A 12,837-nucleotide genomic window follows, 5' to 3' on the forward strand; every position below is an offset into this window, starting at 1 on the left:
ACCTACAGAAAGGCCAGGGTCTGCAAGGGTTTCCATATTCATTTTACTAACAGAGTTCATGCAGAGCTGTCTACGGCTTTACTGCTAAACCAAATTTATTCTTATCCTTTGCCGAACCAACCCACCATCTCTCCCCTTCTTTAAAAACATGTATCTCCGCTGTGAGGCACTCATAGGTGTCCTGTGCCAATCACAACACCACTAATAGTCTAAAGCACTGTAAAGGCAGGGGCTCATTTTACCTTGAAGTATCTCCAGTGTCCAGCAGAATATAAACTTTAATGAATTGCAATTAAGTCTCAAAAAGAAAAGAAATTCGTTTGAAAACTTTTGCAATTTTCTAATTTAATAGAAATAACCGAAACAAATGTGGATTTTAAACAAGGCTTCAAACTAATCTAATACAACTTCTACAACACATTCCAGAGCATTGTAACAAGAATTATTTACAGGCAGCTAATGTATTAAATAACCATAAAAAGAGAAAACTTGCCTTTATTACACGCAGCAAAAAACACAGGAACAGAACAATTAGAAATTGTAACCTTGTTTAAAAAATTAAATATGATCATTTAGAGAATACAATACCACAGAAACAGCACTTTTTAAGAATCATTCTGAAGGGTAGTTTAAATATGTGCAAAAATAGTAATGAGGGAGAGCAGTTGAAATACTGGAAGCAAGGAACTAGTAAGGCTGTGACTTTAACCCTTTTGTGTGTAGATATGTCCGTGTAAAAACTAACAGGCTTTCCAATTGCGCACACCTTGCATTACAGGCTTATACCCATGTTTCACTGCTTTAAAACATAGTAAATGCCTACATTCCTCAGATCAGGAGCAGACACACTTCATTCTCAAGAATGACATTTAGACCACAGCCTAAACTGCGGCACTTAAAAAAAAATCATTTTGGTGCCTTCATAGGAATTTACTGAATGTAACACAGTATCATTTAGTTTTTAAATAACACTTGATAAAAAAAAAAGGGCTAACCTTGATTCTATACATTCTGTCGTTTGACAAATATGCCTAACTTATTTTTTAAGATAATTTTGTTTCTAGATACAATAAAAATATATAAAGGATCATGTAAGGAAACATAAGTAACTAAGATTGGAGAGATGCACTTTTGACCAAGTAAAACATGCATTAGCCCAGTAAAGCCATTATATCCAAGAGTAAATGCTGAAATTGGAAATGTCTATGTAAACTGTGGCATATAAATTTTTTTCCTTAAAAAAGTACCTTCAGTTTTTTTTTTACTCAAACAGCTACTTTTAAAAAAATATGCAACTTTCCCCAATTTTTTAAAATAAAATGCCACAATATATTGTCATTACTTCAGCATACATTTAAATTTCTTAATTTTTTTTAAAAGATAGATTGGGTGATATGCATACAAACTTTCCTATAAAATCACCATCCAGGAGAGGATTATGACATGCTATTATTAGGCAACAGACTCAAAGCAGCGTTATTGCTTTATCAAGGAAGTATTAACTGGGAGAAACAAGTTAACATCCAGATCAGGTGTATGATCCAACTGCAATATACCTTGAAAATCTTAATCACCTTCAGCAGATAATTAGTAAGGCGGCATAAACGGTGTACCCGCTTGCATGTCAAGTGAGGGCTCGTGTGTGGTGTATGCACTCACATGTTGCGCGTGAGGGCATGTGTACACGCTAGGGTGCATGTGTGGAGGCTGGAAGACATCTTCAGGTGTTAGTCCTGATTCCCGTCTCTAAAAATCTAATATGCCCGTTGCTAGCCAACGGGCTTCTGGAGACTACCTCTGCCTCCCAACTTCCCATAGCGCTGTACTTACAGACAGCGCACTATGTATGTGCCCCGTTTACATATGCGCTGGGGATCCAAAGCCAGATCCTCACGCTTGTGAACAAGCCTGCTTTTGACCCACCAATCATCTCCCCGGTGCAAAGCTGCTGTTTTAACTCAGGGAGTTGGGTGTGTAGGCTTTTTCCCCCTTAAATTTTTATTAACGAAACTACTTATTGATCCAATTCAATGCTGGGTACAAGAAGAAGTGAGTATTTCGTACTTTTTCTGCTGTATGTGAAGAGGCTGGGTACCAAATGTAAAGGCTGAGGGAGAGGGGACCACAGTACCTAGTCCCCATTTTGGATAGAAGACTACTCAATAACACGTGGCAAGCCACAACCCAAGGGTATAACTGGAAGACCTGAATCTGTTGACTTACTAACACTACTCACCAATAATTACATGGCAGGACACCTGCTGAGGTAATTGAAAAAACTATAATTTGCACACTTTAAAGCATTATGTCTTTGGATTAAAAAAAAAAAATCCCAAACGCAATACCTGTTAAAAGAATAAAAACTGACTTTAATGACCTAAAATTCCCTCCTAGGAAACAGAAATGGGGGAAAAAGAAAAAACCAACCTGTTAATTCTAAAGGGGGCAGTTTCAGCAGGGATCTAATGGTTTACCTTTGCTCCGTGGTTACGGTTGGATGTCTGCATATAGAGCAAGGTCTATAACCTAACCAGACCCTAGAGCCCTAAACACTGCACCTGATAAAGCAGTACGTTCACTCAGTCAAGCGATGGAGTCAAGTGCTGAGATACGTAAATTAAGGCCAGCAGACTGGGCTGAGGAACATTCATTCTTAATTTTCTGATGGAAAAAAATAGCCCTAAGTTCATCAAGAACTTTGAAAGATGTTAAGGAATTATCATTATGTAGACTTTCCTCCACATCTAAGATACAGGCTCTAACAGATACACGAGAGTGTCAGACCTGTACTTGGGAGTTAACAGATGCTCTGTATTTGTTTTAAAAAACAAAGATATGAGATAATTTGAGTAAGAATTAAATTTTTGTATTTTTAACCATGCTTATGTTAATGCTGAACAGCCTAGAAACACAATCATCAGAGTACAGAAGGGACAACATGTAAGCAACTAAGTTAATCCCTCAGCAGCAGGGGTATCTTCACTAACAGAAACGGAGCTGACTAAATTGATGGTTAAAACAAACAAAGGGAAAACAAAAACCCCAAGAAACATGAGAATGCCTTTATGGAACGCATTCTCTATCAGGGCTTCAAACATTGAGAAACATTTGCTTAAATAAATCTGTGGGCCCCACTTAATAGAGCTTACTTACAACTTATGAACAGTTTTAAAAGGATTCGTTTTAGATGCAAATATAAAACAACTGAAACTCAGGGCATCACAAAATGAAGTTAACCCTTTAATCCCCCAGGTGTCAAAAATGTGATATTAGACATACATCTACTCACAAACACGAATCATGGCTATCAAAGAAAAGAAATAGGTATAAAGAAAACATTTTAAAAATAAGTATTCTTCCCCTCATAAAAACCTAAAACTTCAATAAAATGATAAAATGGTTTGGAGTATTTTTTTTAAATGAAGTTTGATTTATAAGGGAAGAGAAGCTAAACAGAAGCCAGGAGATGAAGCAATGTATGATCAATATTGTTTAAGTTCAGTATGACAAGGCCTAAATTAACTTTTTACCCACATCCCTTGTTAAGAAAAAAACAACCCAAAGGAATCTGTATAATAATTTCTTTAGAGCACTTTATTTGATTCAATGCACACTAAAAATATTCACTTCTTCGACAATTACGTCAGATAGTTTTCTGAGGACGTCTACAGTCTGAACTGCTCACGTTGAATGAGACAGAGGATTTGCCTCACATCTGCTGACACCTCAAACTCTTGATGATGGATTCTACTTTGGTCACTTTTTATTCTACTGTGTCCATAGAGAAGTAGGACTACAACTCTTAATCCAATGGCGAGGCGCACACAGTCTAGAGCACACTTCATCTGCGCATCACAACGAAGGAGAAAAATCAAGCAGAGCAGGTCGATCTATCTGCTTCAGGTACTGCGCCTGTCACCAGGTAGTAAATAAAGTTGGTTTACTCCAGTTACCATTCAAGTGGGGATTGGCTCGTTTTCAGGACTTACTTTCAGGTCTGTTTAAGTCGTTTAAAGCCCCCAGTCCATGCACGTGTCCCACTTGGTGGACAGATGAGAAATCTAACCCCACCGGGTTTATTTCAGTATTTTGATATTTCAATAATAAGCTGCTTCTGAAGATTTTTTTTGAGAAGTCTGTTCTCTATTAAAATAAGATAGAACCTCAAAATATGAATGTGAGCATTAGAAATAGACAGCATATATTACAAATCCATTCTTGATAGGAACATTAGTAAGAATACACATTAGCTTAAAAAAAAACAGGCTCAGCAAATGTTGCTGACCTGCCAGAAGTCTGAGCTCACTATGTACAAATAAGACAAAGTGAAATACAGAAAATTGTACACATTTGGTAGCTGACAGATTTCTGTTTACCAATAGTGGTCTACTGGAAACTGGCATGAAGGAGGGCTGGGTGGGTGTGAGTTAGTTTTCACCTTCTCAATGTCATTTACATGTACAGAAATTCTGAAATAAACGTCCTGTCTTTTGAGGGAATAAAACTAACTGTGTGACCAGATGAGCTGACCAGTAAGTGTAATTGTTTAGACGGGTTTTCTGGAAAGGACTTTTCCGTAAGTCTGTATGATCCACTACTGAAATTTATCATCATTTCAGCACACCACTGAAGTTGACTAAATGAGCAATGGTCAGACTCCTAGACTCTACATCTAAGTAGAAAATAAAACTACTGTTCAGTTCTTTAAACCAATTTAAAACCGAAGGCCCAATAGAACAAAATGTGAGAAAATACAGTGGCATGATTAAATTCATCTCTAGTGACATTCAAGTAGAATCTGATATACTCAATTTTTAACCAGAAAATAACCCATCTATGTTTGCAGAGGGAAGGCTCTTAAGTTGTTTGAGTAACTGTGTGCTCTAGCAGAGACACATCACACAACATGAGCCTTGGAGTCTTGCCTGACTCAGTACCCTGCACCAATTAACACACATGATCATCTGTTTCTAATAGCCAGAGAACCATCTTCACTTGTAACAAATCCCCAAACAATTTTACTTGTAATTATTCTTACTTTACAGTTGCAAACACAGAGTTCTCTCCCTCTTTCTTGATAAAAATGTTTTGTGTCCATTATTTCAACCTAATACTGTATGAGAGCTACCAGCTTCTTTAAAGAGGTACCCACTGTACACAGGATATTCCAGTAACACTTAAATAAAAGGGTGTTTTGTTTTGTTTCTTTCTTCTGTTACTTCCTTCTTTTGAAAAACAACTGATTTACGTCCATGCCATTTTACTTTATATGCACTGGCCTCTCGTCTGACTTTAGGCGTTTTCTGCGAGGTTGTACAAAATCTTCATCAGAGTCTTCCGTTACTTCACCATCATCCTCTTCCTGCTCAAACTCTGGCAATGGCGCGAAGGTCCTGTCTGAGTAGATCTCTGAGAGTTTATCTTCAAAGTACAAGGCAACTGCTTTCCCTGCCTGAGCTACTTCTGAATCAGCCTGCAAGCAAAAGACAGGAATATTCACCTACTGATAATGCATATTCCTTCACCAAGTTTGCATGGTCTGAAAAGCTTACCTTCAAATTAATCTCTTGTGTGTCTGCATAAACTTGAACAACTTTCATCATCTAAAAAGGATACCAGAGTCAAAAAAAAAAAGGGAAATTATAATCCTTTCTAAAGTTAAGAAACTGTATAGGATTGGTGACGAAAGTCAGCCATACTAGGGAGAACAAATTGCTAAAACCAGGTTAAGTGCTATCTAAAATTCTATAGAACACGGAACCATTTTCTTTACAAAACTATCAATAAACTTTGAAACCTCAATAACAGTCTCATTCTAAATTATTGAGGTCAATCTTAGTAGAAATTTGTCTGAAGACATTACTCGAGAAAAATAGTATGTTATTTTTTAAATGGTCAAGCTTTCCATAAGATAATCAGAACTCTATCTTTATGGTAATACATTAATCACAAATTAACCTTTTTGTCTTGTTTTTACGACAGGGTCTCCCTACATAGCCCTGGCTGTCCTGGAACTATTCATTATATATAGATCTGCCTGCCTCTGCCTCCCAAGTGCTAGGATTAAAGGCATACACCACTATGCCTGGCTGACAAATTAACACTTAATAAAACAGGCAGAATGTGTCTTTTTTGTCAACGATAGTACACAATAGTATATCCATTTGAAAGTAATCCATATTTTTAAATAAACAAAAATCTGGATTTTATAACTTGTCAACTTGAAGTAAGATTTTACTGATTTTTTCTGTGGCATACTGACGTAAGTTGACTATACTTCACACCTTATGGGGATTTTGGTTTGTGTTGGAGCTCCACCTGCATGCCTCTAGAAACAGCTAGATTCATATCTAAGACCATTTTCTTCTCCTATAATGAAAATCTTCCGTAACAGTAACAAGCGACTATATTCCAAAGATGACGGAAAGCATTTCCCCTAACAGATTATCTATTTTTCTTAAGGTATGGGTAATACATTTTTAGCTCTCAAGAAATAAAGTTAACGAAGACTCCTTGCAGAAACCAGACCCTCGCGATTACATACTGTGGCTACCATGCCACGGGCCTGTAGTCTAGTCTTAACACTCTACGCTTATGTGGCCAGTGATGGAGCGAAACAACACAGGCACCGTCAGCGTTCCCTAAGTAGCCCAATGGGGGCACACAGAAGCACATCTGTACTCAACCACAGTTCCCTCAGGAAAGGATATTCAGTAACACTCTGGGTGTCTTATAAGTAAGAATATACTCCAAATGATACACAATAAACTTTCTTCTCTGGAGTTGAGAAAAAAAAATCAAAATTTGCTTTTATAGAATGAAGCAAGAAAAAAAATCAATTGAATTAGGTGATTCTTTCAACAAAAACAAAGAATCAAGCAAAGGAAAACTAACAAGCCAATACTCTATAGGTTGGAAGCTAACATACTTCATTAAACCTTTCACAGTTCTTGAAGATCAAACGAACATCAGCCACAAAGTCATCTGGGATTTGGTAATGCTGGGAATGTTTTTTCTGAAGCTTCTTCTTCACCGTCGATAAATCCATTGGTTTCTTTATAATTTTATAGTAGTTTGGTATCTAAAAAAATAAATTATGGCATGTCAGAATTCTCTAAAATATCAAACTAAGTTGAAAATATACAGCATATTGATTACATTTGAGGTACAATGAATGTACTTCAAGTTTTCTGTCTCAATTATATCTTGAATATCAAATCTTACTACAAAATATATGCTGGTTTTCATGGTTACTAGAAGTTCTCAAGGTCCTATCATTAATAAGCATGAATGGAAAAAGCCACCTGCAGGGTAAGCTGCCTCCCATAACACCTACAGCCATATCCGGTTCATTTGGTGCCTGATGACTCTGAAGCACTCTTATAAAAAAATTTTAAAGGAGAAAGAAAAACATTTGAAAAGAATATTAATGCTAGAGGACAGTGTTGTAGAAGACATCAACACCTAACAAAGAAACCTCAGAACACCGAAAGAAAAGTTTGTATTCAGTGTTCTGATTCCACCTTTGGCCAAAAGTTTTCTACCTTTAGGACATAAGTGAGCACTGTAAGGCTGTTTAGGGTTTGGCTATTGTTTTGAGACACAGTCTATGCAGCGCAGGCTGGCCTCAAATTAACAATCCTCCTGTCTCAGATAGAGTATTGGGACTGCTATCATGTTCTACCATACTCAGCTAGAGAAGCTATCTGAAGACTCCAGGAAAAGAAAACACTAGGAAGTTCTTTTTTATTGTAAAATCCCTAAACTTAAAAAATTAAAAAAAAAAAAAAAGGTTTTCTAGAAATCAAATGACTAGTACTTTTACAAGATACTTTTCATCTGTCAAAACTTTTATGCTTTTAGACATTCATTTCTTAGCTGACTTAGCAAACAGGTCAGCTACCATGCAGTACTCTGCTAACGTGTTTAGAGCCAACACAAATCGCTAATACATGAGGTACACACAGCGTTCTAATTAGACAGTGAGAACCTCTAGCCCCTCTTTTACTTACTGTAGTTACTTCAGAGCCTTTAGTCCAGGTTTCTAGTAGCATGAACAAAGAACCTCTAACCCGCAAAGTTCCCTCCTTGTCTTTTCTCCATCTCAACTATTTCAATTAAGAGGACCTACACATGGCAAAGCCATTGTAAAAAATTCATCCATACACTTTTATTCAAAATTTACAGATTTGTTTTCTCTATGAGCAACACTGGAAAAGAGTAGATGAAGCATCTTATAAACAATTTAGTATTTTTACTATACAATTAGGAATGAAAGGCAGAAAAGTACAATGTTTTCTCAGTTATAAAGCTCGTTAACACGACATGTGGAAATTCACATTTGAAATCCTAGCTCTCTAGAGTTACAGGCAGGACCCTGTAAATAAAAGAAAACATGGGCTGGAGAGATGGCTCAGAGGTTAAGAGCACTGACTGCTCTTCCAGAGGTCCTGAGTTCAATTCCCAACAACCACATGGTGGCTCACAACTATCGATAAAGAGATCTGGTGCCCTCTTCTGGCATGTACGTGCACAGACAGACAGAACATTGTATACATAATAAATAAATAAATCTTTAAAAAAATTAAAAACGAAAACCACAAAGGAGCAGGTGAGAAGGGAAGAACTAAAAGAACAACTTTCTGCCCCAGTTCAATGTTCTTCCCATTAAAATTATTCCCCATGTCAACCTTAAAAGGGGAATGAAGAAATAAAAAAAGTTCCTATCAGAGCAACATGAACACACAATTTAACTTTTTTAAAAAACATGGCACATGTCTTCCACAAGCTCAGGCTGGCCACAAAAAATTATCTTCCTACCCTAGCTACCCAAATAATAGCAACACCATGCCTGGGCAACAAATGGCTCTAATATCATTTAGCTCTAATAAGGTTTCCTTTCTTTTTTATCTTTCCTTTTCCAGTTTTATTTTAAAGTTTTAAAATTACAACCACAGCAAAACTTTCCCAGTACTGGTAACACTTGTTTAAAGGTCTGTGTTTACGTGTGCGTCCTCTTTTATTAAAATCAGAGAAAGACAACTGTACAGGTTTTCCCCCAGTTCCTGAAGGGAGACTAAGCACTAAGACACAGATATACACATGCACACAGTCCTGGCAAATTCAATTCAACTGTGCTGTGTCTTACAGTCCACTTCCTGCCTCTCCCCCTCCTAGGCTACTTAGAAAAGACTCAAAAAGTAAAAGAGGTTTAGGGATTTTAAGTAGTAGCTGGTAAAAAAAAAAAAAAAAAAAAAAAAGGAAAAGAACAAAGTTCTCCAAGGACACAATCCATCAATGGTGTGGAAAAAAAACCCCAAGTTTCCATAGACACGATGAGGCACTTGGCTGACTCCCCAGCCCTCCCTAAGCCCACTCCCATTTAACCAGAGACTGTTGAAAAGACCCCGTCTTCCCTGATGGCTAGATCTAATAAGGTTCTGATTGTGAAATGAGAAACGGTCACGGAACACTTGCCTTACTTGCTTTACAGCCCGGATTCAATTTCCAAACCAATACACATACAAATTAACTTAACAGACACTTAACAATGTTATATAGCATGTACATATTTTACACTGACTATTTCAGAAAAAAAGAGAGAGAATAAAAAAGAATTTCTACATACTTTATACTATAAATATTTATCAAATGATCAAACTGTGCACCAAAAATCTGTAAAGAAAAAAAGGGGGGGAAGGCTGTCTGAAGAAATGAATCAATGTTCTTGAAGAGGGCATGGGCTCAGTTCCCAGCATCCACATGACAGCTCACAACTGTCTGTTCTAGGGGGTATCTGACACCATCTCCTGGCCTCCAAGAATACCAGGCATGTACAAAGTAAACATACATGCAATTATACACACATTTATACATTTTTTAAAATAGTAAAAACAGTATTTTAGGAGTTAGAGAGATGGCTCAGCAGTTACGAGCACTGGCTACTCTTCCAGATACCTGGGATCCATTTCCACCACCCAGAACAGCTCAAACTGTACATAACTACAGTTCTGAGGGATTCAGTGTCCTCTTCTGGCCTCCCTGAGCACCAGGCATGCACGTGGGGCACAAACATAAATGCAGGCAAAACACCCCTACACACAAAAATAAACTTAATAAAATAACTAGTATTTTAATTTTTTTAAAGGTTTCTATAGAGCATTTAATCCCAGCACTGGGAAGGCAGAAAAAGGCAGATCTCTGTGAGTTCCAGGACAAAGTACATAAAAACCCTGTTTCAAAAAACCAAAAAGCAAGCAAGCAATCAAAGGTGAAAAGGTGATTACAGAGTCTGGAGTGAGAGGCAAGATAATAAAAGATGATGTTACCTAAAGAATATAAAACTTCAGTTAGACTGGCGTAAAAGTTCTACTGCTTCACTTACATATAAATCACATTCAGTGACAAACTGCATATTTCAAAATTCTTTAAAGGAGTTTTGAAATTCCATTCTCATCACAAAAAAGTTAAATTGATGGTGATGGGCATGCTTAGTCTGATTAAATTAAATTTTCAATTTGTATGTAGGTCAAAAGAGCATATTGTACCCTACAAATATACATAACTTGTCAATTAAAATTAAGTTCTAAAAAAATGATGGGGAGGACGTATTGAGTCCTATAGCAGTTAGGCGACTTACTAAAAAAGGCCTATCTAAGCCACAGCCCACAGACTTCATTACCAGGATAATACAAAGGCACACAACTCACCGAAACAGGAACAGGCTCCTGGAATTCAATACTTAATTCATGGCAATAGAGGTAAAGCAGAAGACGTTCACATTTCTGGGCCCCAAAAGGAAAAGAAGACAACTATTTTTTTTTCTGCTAAGATACTTTGGAGAATATAGCTACAAAGTATTATTAGAACAAACTGAACAGTTCCTTCTATATAATTAATATGAAACAAAAAATTTTGCTTTCCATTAAAATGAGACTTTGATCTATTCTACTTTAATGAAATGTATCTTTATTTTAATATAACTAAGGTACTTATAGTTTTTATTTACAGAAATATAAATGAGTCAAACAACTTACAGTAAATGAGTAAAGAAAATTTCACCTAATACCATCCCCTAAGGCAGGCAAAAATGAGTATTATTCCTCGGCTTTTCTTTTTTAAAGCATTTGTTTATTTATGAGTGTTCTGTATTCCTGCACATCTGGCACAACAGAAGACGGCATCAGATCCCATCACAGATGTAGTTGTGAAGCTACCATGTGGTTGCTGAGAACTCAGGACCTCTGGAAGAACAACTAGTGTTCTTAACCACTGATCCATTTCTCCGGCAGCTTTATTCTTCTGTTTCTTAGTGACTCTACTCAGATTTAAAATGAACAAGATCTTTCTCTTTAATCCAATTACAAAAATCTTCCCTTTTCATTCTTTCTTTTATCTTTTTGAGACAGGTTTTTACTATGGAGCTTGTTTATAACTTCTATGTAGACCAGGCTAGTCTAAAATTTGTGGCCACTCCCCTGCCTCTGTCTCCTGAGTGCTGGACTTACAAGATCTATTTTTAAAAGAACCATTACACTAAATTTATTTTACATTAATAGTTTGTACTTACTTAAACTTTCTTTAACGTTAGTTTGTATTTTCAAATAAATAATTAGGTTAGAGGTAAACGTACTTCTAATGATCACAGAACTATGGGAAAGGTATCCAGTCATTAGACATCAGGCTGAGATAAGATCAGCAAAAATTTGAGTGAAATAAAAAAGAAAAATTGAGTTTCATTTTTAACATGAAGGGAAGCTGTTAAAGAATAGCTATTTGTAATTAATAAAATAAATAAATAAAATTTAAAAATAGCTATTAAAGAAGTGGTAAATTTATTTGTACTTTTTTAAAGAAAAAGAACACTGTTTAAGCGGCAAGAGAACAAACAAGGAAATCACCAAAAAATTATAATAGTCCACATAAGAAATTATGAATGTTTTATGATAGGAATGGTGGAGAGATAAAAGAAAATGGCATTATAATCACATGACTTTTTAATCTCAGAGGTTTCTGGTTATAGCAATAAAGGTGACAGGGGAATACTAAGGAAGGAATTCTCTGGTGTTGGCTATCTTTTGAAATTAGGATTTAAGTTGAAGCATATTAAGTGTGAAGTCTGGTCTGATGACACATGCCTGTACCTCACACCCAGCCAGGGCTGTACAGAAAGGGACAACTACCTTTTTAAAAAGTTGTTGGTATAATGTTCTTTTGAAATGTATACAAAAAGTATTGAATTCAAAACTAAAACTAAAGACTTTAAAATAAAAGTCATAATACACCATAATACACATGTGCACATTATAGAGGTGGGGCTTGTATACTGGGTGAGTGGGGAAGGGAACACGAGATGCATGGGCTGACAAGAAGTGTCAGCTCTGACACTTACCCTTTGGTCCACAGGGTTCAAGCCCTGTGCAGTTTTCCCCTTCTTACTATGTTGCATATTATCACAATCATATTCAACTTCTGGCTTCCCAATATCTCTGCAAAATGTGCATATCCAGTCCCCACTACACAGGGAAAAAGGCAATTAGTCCATGTAATTACTATTCTGGAAAAGATAGACAGTTCCTTAGTGCAAGTCTATAGTTTATTTTCTTTTGTTTCCAATTTTCTGGTGAAAAGGAGTTTCGGTATTTGTTAAATCTCTTGTACAATAAACTCTTCAAAACTTTTCCCAATCACAATCAAGTGACAAACTTCTGGAAAACTATAAAATAGAATCTCTACATTAAACATGGATCTGGTCATGGAACAAAGTCAATGACTAGTTCCTGCAGCAAAATGCCTAACAACTTCTCTCAAGTCCCCATTGTCAGTATCCCATGGTCC

At 36.4% G+C, this 12,837-nt stretch overlaps 1 protein-coding gene across 2 annotated transcripts in view; it reads right to left on the minus strand.

Annotated features, from left to right (window-relative positions):
- Positions 1-319: 319 nt before the first annotated feature.
- Trim33 (tripartite motif containing 33) overlaps positions 320-12,837 on the minus strand; it is a 97,399-nt gene continuing 84,881 nt past the window's right edge. Inside the window, exons 16-20 of one of the 2 annotated variants that reach the window (XM_021653344.2) lie at positions 12,392-12,515; positions 10,710-10,784; positions 6,929-7,081; positions 5,553-5,603; positions 320-5,473 (exon numbers count right to left, since the gene is read on the minus strand). In XM_021653344.2, the coding sequence (XP_021509019.1) occupies positions 5,261-5,473; positions 5,553-5,603; positions 6,929-7,081; positions 10,710-10,784; positions 12,392-12,515 (616 nt within the window). In that variant the 3' untranslated portion in view covers positions 320-5,260. The remainder of the gene's footprint in view (positions 5,474-5,552; positions 5,604-6,928; positions 7,082-10,709; positions 10,785-12,391; positions 12,516-12,837) is intronic. The other variant, XM_021653345.2, reaches the window with a different exon arrangement.

This window comes from Meriones unguiculatus, chromosome 10 (genome assembly GCF_030254825.1).
Source record: "Meriones unguiculatus strain TT.TT164.6M chromosome 10, Bangor_MerUng_6.1, whole genome shotgun sequence".
Lineage (NCBI taxonomy): Eukaryota > Metazoa > Chordata > Mammalia > Rodentia > Muridae > Meriones > Meriones unguiculatus.